Source organism: Chrysochloris asiatica, unplaced genomic scaffold (genome assembly GCF_000296735.1).
Source record: "Chrysochloris asiatica unplaced genomic scaffold, ChrAsi1.0 scaffold00260, whole genome shotgun sequence".
NCBI lineage: Eukaryota > Metazoa > Chordata > Mammalia > Afrosoricida > Chrysochloridae > Chrysochloris > Chrysochloris asiatica.
The window spans coordinates 494,131-505,905 of record NW_006408778.1 but is presented as its reverse complement, the minus strand read 5'-3'; the positions used below and the strand labels follow the sequence as shown (position 1 = coordinate 505,905).

Genomic DNA, 11,775 nt, shown 5'->3' with positions numbered 1-11,775 from the left:
TTTTCCTATACCATCCCCAGCATTGGAGTTATATTTTAGCTCATTGTTGCATCCACTGTATCAGTCCAGCTTTATAAAGTCTTCCTTTTTTTTTTCTTTTTTTTTTTTTTTTTTTTTTTATGACCATCTGTGTTACTGTACATAATGGCCATTTCCATGGACTTGTCCCAAAGTATTTGAGATGAAGTTTCACCATCCTTGAGTCAAAGTAGTATTCTGGGTTTCTTTCAAACAAAGATTTGTTCATTTTTTTTGTCAATCCAACAGTAATGTTAATATTCTTCATTAACAAGGTAATTGAAATGCACATATTCTTCTTTGCTTTTCCTTATCAAGTATATGACTTTAACATTCATGTGAAGTAATTGAAAAAGGCTTGTCTTTATTTTTTTTTCTTTTTAAGATTTTGTTTTGAATTGTGTGAATTTACACTCATCACAAAATAATTTGTGGCATTGCAATGATTACAATCCCTTCCATGCATCACCATTCAAGAGCATTTGCTTCTATTCTTTTTGTTTTGTGTTGTTGACATTTCTTCTTATTTATTTATTTATTTATTTACTTATTTATTTATTTATTTATTTTTATGTACACAAAAACATTCAGAGATATATAATCATTTAAATTACCCTAGGGCTTATTCTGCAAGTCTGCAATCTGGCCACCAACACACAGCCTTTCTCTTTCCATGAATCTAGAATCCTCAGCTGCTCTATCTCTTGCTGTCATCATCTCTGCCTCCATGTATGGCATCACTGATTCTCTGGATAGTGTCCCACATTCTGTTCATTTTCTTCTCCCTTGATGGTCTTAGGATCTTCTAATCCTGGAATATAAGATTAACTACTTATCCCCCCTTTTCCATTTTTTTAAAACAAAATTTCTACCTTTACAGTTGTGACAATCACAATAATTCATGGTAACAATTACTCACTATTGAATCATAAGAATCTTATCTACATCTCCCTTCAGCAGACCCATCTAGGCAAGATGAAATCTATTCAGTGGGGATTCTACCTTCACCCACACACTTATAAACTAAAGTCCCTCTTGAAATTGGTAAGCCAACCACTTCACAACTTTATAACCGTCCCCCTCCATTTTAATTTGCCCATCCCTATCAACCATTTGTAGAGGGGAAATTTTTGATCCTTGATGTAATGACTCTTTCCATTTCAGTTGATAATTTGAGAAACTACCTCCATAAGAAGTGTGACAAAATAGTAGAAGTCATTTGTCTTCCATTAAGTGTCCATTATCCCTATACACCACCTCAGAGTCATCTTTCAGTTTCTTCCAAAAGCACAACATATATAAATTTACTAAGATGTTAAATATTGCACCATAATAAAAGACATCAAGATTAGCCTTCCTTAGATTTTTGTAATTCCCATGTTAACAAGACAAGTTTATTGTGATGGTACCCTTCAGGATTCTGCTTGGCTTCATGGATATCCTAAGCTTTTACCACCTCTAATGTCAAAAAGACAGATTGCTGGTATGTAGTTGTTATGAATCAGGCTTCTAACCTCAAGGTTGGCAGTTTGAAACTACCAGCGGTTCTACAGGAGAAAGATGAGACTTTCTGCTCCCATAAAGATTTACAGCCTCGTAAACCCTGTGCAGGGTCACTATGAGTCGGAACCAACTTCACGGTACTAAAATCAAGGAAACAATATCATAAAGGGGACTTTTTATCCATTGATGTGTGCTTAACTAGGAATTTTTCTGGTTCCCAGGTGTGCAATTACAGGTTGAGCTGCTAGAATGCAATAAAAGTAGGGCAAAGTCCTATCAAGCATCACAACTACGTTGCTCTGTCTAACTGCTCTCAGGAGCTATCACACATTTGGATCTATCAGGTTTTTGGAAAGGAAATAAATTATGTGGCTAAGATACACAGTTATGAGAGTACAAGTTAAAACTCAGTATTCACATATTGAGCCCCTGTCAACTGGGAAATTCCAAGAGCTGAGAATATTTGAAATAGTGTAATTTGAAACCTAAGGGAGCAGGAATGTATTTTTGTGGAAGAGAAGCACCAAGTAACACAGTAAAGGGGATGTGATTAAACACACACACACACACAAACCCAACCTCAATCAGACTGAAGCCATAAGAACACAAGGTTACAGGGTTAGGTCTGGACATGATGAACAGTGGGATCTTCCATGGAACAGGTACAGTGAATATATTCTGTTGTGTCTTAAATACAACACTATACACAAGTCTTCTTCAGAGACTTATCATCTTCAAATATACATATGTTTCTTTTTTTCTGGAATCCAAGACTCTGAAAGGAAAAAGGCTGCTTAATCATAAATTAATAATCATTAACCAAGGACTAAGGTGCCCCTGAATCAAGCCATGATATTTTCAATAACCTCATATGCATGTGAAAGCTGGACAGCGAATAAGGAAGACTGTAGAAACATCAATGCATTTGAGTTATGGTATTGGAAGAGAATATTGAAAGTTCCATGAGTTACCAAAAGAACAAACAGATTTGTGTTAGAAGTGCAGACAGAGTGCTCCTTGGAGGCCAGAATGGCCAAACTTCGTCTCTCATACTTTGGACATATTGTCAGGAAGGATCAGTTGCTGGAGTGTGATATCATGTTTCATTAGTTAGAGGGTCAGAGAAAAAGAGGAAGACCCCCAGAGAGATGGACTGGCAAAGTGGAATCATCAGTTGGCTCAAGCATGGCAACAATTGTGAAATTGGTTCAGGACTGGGCAATATTTCATTCTGTTGTGCATAGAGTTGCTATGAGCCAGCACCAACTCGATGGCACCTAACAGCAACAACAATGCTTCTATATGATGTTAATTATAATGCAAAAATTCCATTCAGTGCTGATTATACAATAATGTAATTTAGTCTAACACAGTTGATCCTATTTTTGACATTTCCATTGTTTAAATATATAATTGGAAAAAACAAGCTACATACTTACAATGCACCTTGACCTTTTTTCTAACAACTGTGTTTTGCATATATGTGTTTACTGAAAATATCATGGCTTCAGTCAGTTGCACTTTAGTCCTCAAACTGACATCTTTGATCTTCAATACTTTAAAGAGATCTTGTGCAGCAAATTTAACCCACTCAATATTCGTTTGATTTATTGACCACTCCTTCTATAATCCAACCAAAATGAATTTTTTTTTTCCACTTATATGGATGATTATTGGTCCAGTGGTGAGGAATTTTGTTTTCTCACATTGATATGGAACCCATACTGAAGTCTGTGGTTTTTGATCTTCATCAATAAGCATTGTAAGTCCTCTACACTTTCACCAAACAAGTTTGTATCATCAGCATGTCACAGATTGTTTAGAGTCTTATTCCAATCTTTATGCCATGTTTTTCTTCACATAATTCAGCTTCTCAAATTACTTTCGTAGCATACATAATGAATATGTATGGTGGAAGAATGTAAATCTGGAGCACAACTTTCTTAATTTAAAACTATTTGGTGTTCCAGTGATGTAATCAAACAACTACCTGTTGGTCTACATCCAGGTTCCTCATGAACACAAATAAGAATTCTGGAATACCCATTCTTCACCATGATTTCCATAGACTGTCATGATCCACAAAATCAAAAGTCTTTGCACAGTCAAAAAAGCACAGGTAAACATGTTTCTGGTATCCTCTGCTTTCAGCCAAAATCCATCTAACATCTGCAATGATATACCTTATTCCATGTCCTCTTCTGAATCTGGCTTAACCCTCTGGAAGTTCTTTCTCAATGTATAGTTGCAGCTACTTCTGTATTACTTTGTGAAACTTTACTCTCCTAGAATGATATTGTCCAATGATTTCTGCATTCCTTTGGGTCACATCTCTTTCAAATAGGCAAAAATATGAATCTCTTAAAGTCAGTTGGCCAGTTAGTTGTCTTCCAAATTTCTTGGTAGGATTATTGAGTGCCTCAAGTGCTGCATAAGTTTGGTGGAAATTTTTAATTTATATTCTTTCAATTCCTGTGCCTTGCCCTTTGCCAATGACTTAAATGTACCTTGGACTTCTTCCTTCAGGATCATTGGCTCTTGATCATATGCTGCCTCTTGTGATGGCTGAATATTGACCATATATTTTGGTACACTTACTATGTATATTCCTTCTACCTTCTTTTGATGCTTTTTGCATCATTCAATATTTTGGCCCAAAGAGTCCTATAAGTCAAGGTTTATATTTTTCATCATTCCTCTCAGTTTGAGAAATGCTGAACATGTTCCTTCCTTTTGATTTTCTATTTCCATTTCTTTGTAGATTTCATTATAATATTTGACTTTGTCTTCTCAAGCTGACCTTTTAAATTTTCTGTTCAGTTTTAGTACCTTTTTACTTCTTCCATTTGCTTTCACAACTCTATGATAGAGAGCAAATTTCAGAGTCTCTTCTGACATCCATTTTGGTATTTTACTTTTTTTTTTTTCTTGTCTTCTCAATTACCTTTATGTTTTCTTCCTTTATGATGTTCTTGATGTCATTCTACAGCTATTTTGGTCTTAGATCTTAAGGTCCTAATGGATCAAATATGTATTTCAGATGATATCTAAATTCAGGAGGGATATATTCAATTTCATAGTTTGGCTCTCATGGACTTGTTTTCATTTCTTCAGATTGAATCTGAATTTGCATATGAGCAATTGATGGTCTGTTCACAATTTGCCCCTGGTCTTATTTTCACTGATGATATGGAACGTTTCCACTGTCTCTTTCCACAGATGTAGTCAATTTGATTTCTGTGTATTCTATCTGGTGAGGTCCATGTATATAATTGTCTCTTATGCTGTCTAAAGAAGATATTTGAAATGAACAAACCATTGGTTTTGCAGAATTCTTTCATGCTATCTTCAGCACCATTTCTATCATCAAGGTCATATTTTCCAACTACTAATCCTTCCGTTTTGTTTCCAACCTCTGTATTCCAATCACTAGTGATGATCAATACATCTTGATTTCATGTTTGATCAATTTCATATTGAAGACGTTGATAGAATTCTTCTATTTCATTCTCACTGGCTTTGGTGGTTGGTATGCAAATTTGAATAATATTGATAGTAACTGCTTATAGGTGCATAGATATTGTATAGATATTATCCTATCACAGACAGCGTGTACCTCATGACTGATCTGGATATGTTCTTTTTGATGATGATTGCAACACCATTCCTCTTCAATCTGTCATTCTTGGTATAGTAAATCAAGTATTTGTCAGACTGAAAATGGCCATTACCAGTCCATTTCAGCTCACTAATGCTTAGGGTTTTGATGTTTATGTGTTCTGTTTCATTTTTGACAATTCCCATTTTTTTAGATTCATACTTCATTCATTCCTTGTTCCTATTATTAATGGATGTTTACAGCTGTTTCTCTTCATTTTGAGATGTTCCTTGTCAGCAAAAGAAGGTCCATTAGGCTTTAATCCCACAGGTTTTACTCTATTCACATCATCATGGTCAACTCTACTTTGGGGAGGCAGTCCTCTCCCATTCACATTTTGAATGCTTTCCAACCTGCAGGGCTCATTTTCTGGCACTGTATCTGACAGTGTTTCTCTGATATTCTTAAGGTTTTCAGTGACTAAGTATTCAGAAGTAGTTTGTCTCTCATTCTTTTTAATTTATCTTTGTCCGGAAGCTCATCTGAATGCTGTTCACTGTGGGTGACCCTGTTGATATTTTAAAAACCTGTGGCATAGCTTCCAGAATCACAGCAACTCACAAGTCACCACAGTATGACAAACTGACAGATGAAACATGGTAGGGAAGCATAGTTTGCATCATATATGGCAATTGATTCTCAATTAAACCTTCCAGAGACCTATTATTTTGAATATGATGCAATCAATGAAACCACTAGATCATGATTTTACAATAGTAAAATGTTCTCTTGCATTAAATTGAAACATCTTTGTAATATTAGCATATTGGTTACGAGTTGGGCTGCCAATCTCAAGGTCAGAAGTTTGAAACCACCAGCTGTTCCATGGGAAAAAGATGAGGCTATCTGCTCCCTTAAAGATTTACAGCCTTGGAAACCCTATGCAGGGTCATTATGAGTCAGAAATGACCCACGGCACATAACAACAACAACAAATGTAATATTAGTGTAGTGATTATGAATCCAGCTGCTAACCTCAAGGTCGGCAGTTCAAAACTATCAGCTATTCCTCAGGAGAAAGTTGAGGCTTTCTATTCCCGTAAAGATTTGCAGCCTCAGAAACCCTGTGCAGGGTCTCTATGAGTTAGACATGACTCCACAGTACTTAACAATAACAATGTAACATAAATTAATAAAATGTAGGAAAGGGAGTTAGAGTTACTACTTTCTAAGTACACAATGCCCCTATACAATTCAAGCCATCCTAAACTCTATCAAGAACAACAAAAAATAATTTTTGTCATACTGTTAAATCTGTCATTATGGATAAAACTAGTGCAAATTGGTCAAACAGATCCAATAAACACTGATGTCTAAGCTAGCATATTGTCAACTGATACATAACTGGTGGTAAACAGAGAGTTTAAAAGATCTTCCCCTTCTTCTGGTTCTTTCCCAAGGTTCTTGAAGAATTCTGTTGTTCTAATATATGCTGCTGAACTTTCAAGTTTCCATCCTCAAACTGGCGTTTTTCCTCTAATTCTTTGTGCTGTGATTCCAAATTCTTTTTCATTTGCTCATGATGCCATTGGAACTCAGTTTCAGAATCCTTCTGTTTCTGAACCTTTTCTTTGACCTTCTTCTCAAACACCTGCTTCATCTCGATCTTCATCTTGGTGACATGCTGCCTCCTTTCCTCTTCCATTTGTGCCAGAGGGCTCTTTGTAAGCCGTTTTTATTCTTGTTGTTATCAACTCCAATATAAGTCAAAGCTGTCAGTTCCCTGCCTCTATAGTTCTCACAGTGTACATTATTAGTGATATCTTTGAAGTTCTGCATATGTGTCTTTATCAACATATTTTTTTTTAGAATTTAAGATCACAATATCCACTGTTTTCAAATTTAGCAACACCCCATGGGCAATGTCTTCCTCTGACTCTTTTGTCAATGACTTCAATGACAATATCACTACTTACTACTACAGAAAGAGGAAAATGGTCCTTTATCTTATTAACAAACTTATTTTCTTCTTCAGCATCTGTTTCTAGAAACTCATGTATTTTAATTTTATGTTCTTGAATTTCTTTCATTATCATTATCTGTTTTTTAAACTGTTGGCACTCTTCTGGTGTGATTGTGTCTGCTTTGGCAATAAAGGGGATGATACTCACTTTTTCATGTAAATGCTTCATAAATTCAATATGCAGTGGTTTAAGCCCAAATCATGAGGGAACACTGAAGTATAAACAACACTGCACTCTCTTGTCAGGCATCTGAAATCTGTTCATTCGAGATTCTGCATTTAGGTAGTCCTCAAACTTATCAATGTAATCAATAATAGATTGCCAGCAATTACTATTATCTACTTCATTGCCAAATCCTGGGGTATTGACTATCATGAGTAGTAACTGAACTCTACCTTCTTTGATTAAATCTTTGTATTGTTGCACCGATACAATCTTTTTTTATTCCATGGGGGAACCTGGATACTCTGGGGAATACAAAAAGGTGAGAAATAGTGATTTGACTACACTTGACTTTTCCCATCCAGATTCAACTACAACCATAGCTATGAATTCAAACCGTCTCTTCAATGATTGTGGTATACTTGATTGAGGAGATTTACAAATTCCACATAGCTTTCAAGATTATTTCATTGAGCCATAGTACTGCTTTTGATGCTCATCTCCTCAGCATAAGTGGATCTCTCACTGACTAACATTCCTCTCCCCCTCGGCTACCAGCCCCAGCACAGCTCAGCCCACAAAATTTCCAAAGCCTCCTACCAGATTATATGTCTTGCGCACCCAGCATCATTGCTTCACTTAGGCATTCCACAGAAAGCAGATTTGCCATGGTATTTTTAATAGCCTCATAAGTATGTAAACACTGTTCAGTGTCGCTATGAGTTGGAATCAACTTCACGGCACTTAACAACAATGTTAAAGATGACCCTAATTAAAGAAGCCCAAATATTATTTGATTCATTTGAATTATAATGTTGTCAAAAAGTATGGTCTTCCAGAAGAACAATCAAATCTGTCTTGAAAGTAATACAGCTAGAATGCTCATAAGAATCAGATGGCAAGTCTATGTCTTTCATACTTCAGACATGTTATCAGGAGGGGAAATCCCATGAAGAAAGACAGCATGCTTGATAAAGTGGAGGGTCAGACTACTACCAAGATGGATTGACACAAAGGCAGCAACAATAGTCTCAAATGTAGAAATTGTGAGGATGGTTCTGGACCAGACTATGTTTTGTTTTGTTGTATACAATGCTGCTATGAGTTAGAAATTACTCAATGGAACCTAACAGCCACAACAACAACAAAATAAACATGCCTGCACCCTAATTGTGCCTGTCATTTGTAAAGTCAGTGCAGTTGCCTTCTCATTCAGGGTTTCTGACACACTCAGGATGTGGTTAGCACACTGTGTCTCTCGCACAATAATACATGGCCGTGTCCTCAGAGCTCAGACTGCTTAGATCCATGTAGGCTGTGCTTGTGGACTTTTCACTGGTGATGGTGACTCTGCCCTTGAGCTTCTGTGCGTAGTTTGTTCCACCATTGCCTGGATAAATATACCCGATCCACTCAAACCCATGTCCAGGGATCTGACGCACCCAATGCATAATGTAGCTAGTGAAGGTGTATCCAGATGTCTTGCAGGAGATCTTCACTGATGACCCAGGCTTCTTCAGTTCAGCTCCAGATTGCACCAGCTGGACCTGGGATTGGCCACCTACTGAGAGTAAATTGGGGTGGATGAAATTCAACATGAATACCCAAAACCCCTTCCCATTCCCTGGAATTGGGAATTATTTTACCTGTAGTTGCTACAACCAACAAGAGGACTCTCAAAGTCCAGTCCATGGTTAGACAGCTATTATCCCAGAACATCTAATGGAGAGTGGTATAGTTGTTGGTTGGGCTCTAGGAACGCAGATATATCCTTATCTGATGTAGTAAACTTCATATTATTTACATATTTATGAGGCAGGTTATTTAAGATTTAGGTCTGGAACAAATTTAAGGAACATATTTTTTTGGTGATTTCCAAGACACACAGCCAAACAAGCAAGAAATGCTAAAGATGCAAATATGGGGTTTTGATTATTCAAGTCCAAATTGGGAACCTAGACCCTCTACCTCATCCTGAAACTGGGTGTGTGACACTACTCACACTGAGGAATACAGTGAAGTAGAATAACCATGTTTTTCTTTTTGTCATTTCTTATTCTGTCTAAAGCCAGGGATAAATAAGACTTAGAGGTAGGAAATCAAGGTTTATCTTTGGATATGACACTATTACATTTCAATTGAGTTGTTAGAGTGAAATTATGCTTTTGTTGTCCTACCTGTCATCAAGACAGCTCCAACTCACAGTTACCCTAGGTACCAGAGGTCAAAACACTATTGGGTCCTGTGCAATCCTCACATTCTTATGCTTGAACCACTGAGTCAGTTCATCTCATCGAGATTTACAAATGGCCTGCGAAAAAAGACTAAATCATTTATTATAATCCTACATTTTATTAAAAGAGGTTTCAGAATAGTTGTGTGTGGAAACAATGGACCCTTAAATATGGAGAAAAGCAATAGATTTTCTCAAGAATATATTTCAAACTCACAAATAAAGAAAATACTTGATGGTACACTGGTATTCTTTATGGGTAAATGTGAAAATTTCATTTAAGTACAAGTTCCCCAGAACGTGTCATTACAGTTGATGCTTCACACATACTTTGGGTAATAAAATGTAACTTTTGTTCAATCACTCCCCTTTTTGTCATCTAAATTTGGCATGGAAATTTAAACCTTAATGAGGGTTGTATAAATCGGGGAAAGCACCCTAAGAACAGTTTTAGTTATAAAACTTAGTGCAAAAAAAGAATATTTCCTGCTTATCCTTAAGAGGATACTCACTAGCCTTCAAGAAACTGCTACCAAACTCCCTACATCTGCTCCATATTTTCAATAGTTTCTTAGTGCCCTCTGCAGACCAGAGAACTCTTTGCAGGGTAGCTCATTGTGCTCACACTGCCTTTCCTCTCTTGGTCTCTCACAGTAATTTATTGCCAACTTCTCTGCTCTCATGCTGATCATTTCTAAATGGAAATAGTGCTCTTTTTGGTGATTCTGCATAGATTGAGGGTGGGCAACAGGCTGTGGTGGTTTTCACACAGATGGAAATGTGGACCAGCTATTCCAGGCATGTATTCAACTCCCTTTTCTTCAGTACATGATCACTGTGGCCCACTCTGATGCAGGTCAGCACAGTGCTATAACTATAGTAGGTGATGCCCAGCATCAAAATTAATGAAAAACATGTTGGATTGGAAGAATAAACCGGATTCACCACACTCCTGAGTCTTAATGCCTTGTGAAGTTTATTTCATTCCTGTGTATTGCACACAATGAAGTCTAGTCATTGTCTTATGTAAAGAAAAAAAAAAATTCCCATGAATAAATCATTGATCATGCAAAATTCTACATGCAATATCTGGTATCCTTTCTATTACAAACATTGTATTTTCCAGTTATTCTTCCTTACCAACTTTGAAATCTAATCCTAGAGAATTATCACAAATCCTGACCACACATTTGATCAATTTTAGATTGTAAAATAGTTTATTAAAACTTCATTTATCTTTGACTTTCAGTCTTGCTGTGTAAATTTCAGTAACAGTGATATTAACTACTCTTCCTGGGAGCAATGTATATAATAACCTATCACTCCTAGCATTATATACTTCAGGTTACATCAGGAAATGTTGTTTTGGATGCTGAATGTGATGCTCTTACTCTTCAATTTGTCATTCTAATCACAGCAAGCCAATGGGTTTGAATTAAAAATGGTCAACAATTCTCCATTCCGGTTTACTTATGCCTAGGATATCAATTTAAGCATTCCATTTATTTCAATTTTTTTTTTAATGTTTTACTCTGAATTATGTGATAGTTTACATGGAAGAACATCATTTTACATTCATTTTATGATATATTGTTTCATCGCCATAACTACAATTCCCTCCATGTATCATCAACCAACCAAAGGCTACCCTGCAAACCTGCCTCCTCCCCTGCATCTCTGGTCATCAGCACACAGGCCCTCTCCCTCTCAGGGTCTAAAGTCTCCAGCTGCTCCATCTCTCCACGTCATCATCTCTGCCTCCATCTCTGGCATAACTGCTTTTCTGGGTAGGGTCGCACTCTCTGCTCTTCTCTCTTGATGGTCCCAGGTACTGCCGCTCCTAGATTGCAAAGTTAATCACTCCCCTCATTGCTACAAAACGTCTACCTTTACATTTCCAACACTCATAATCTGTCCTGATGACAATTATTCCCTATTGTATCACAAGGGACCTATATTGAAATTTCCTTTCATCAGCTCCGCCTAGACAGATTGGATACTACTCAGTGGAGATTCTACTTCCTCCACACCCTCTGGATCTAGGTTCCCTCTTAAAAACTTGAAAGCCAGTCTCTTCTTGCCTTTGTAGCACCCTCACTTTGGGTAGCCAATGTCCAAGTTGCCTATCCCTGTCTACTCTGTGTATGGAGGGGGTAGAATGATCCTTCCTGTAAAGATTTGTTCATGCTTTTGAGCTAATGCATCCATAGGTGTAGGTCAAGTTCATCAAATCATAT

The 11,775-nt window shown here is 36.9% G+C and overlaps 1 pseudogene and 1 gene segment (V, D, J or C); both read right to left on the bottom strand.

Moving 5' to 3' along the window:
* Positions 1-6,542: 6,542 nt before the first annotated feature.
* On the bottom strand, positions 6,543-7,841 carry LOC102832070 (annotated as a pseudogene).
* Positions 7,842-8,546: 705 nt separating this feature from the next.
* Positions 8,547-8,997, bottom strand: LOC102811717. The segment is given in 2 exon segments: positions 8,547-8,866; positions 8,952-8,997. Coding segments are annotated over 2 exon segments (366 nt in total).
* Between the last annotated feature and the right edge of the window lie 2,778 nt (positions 8,998-11,775).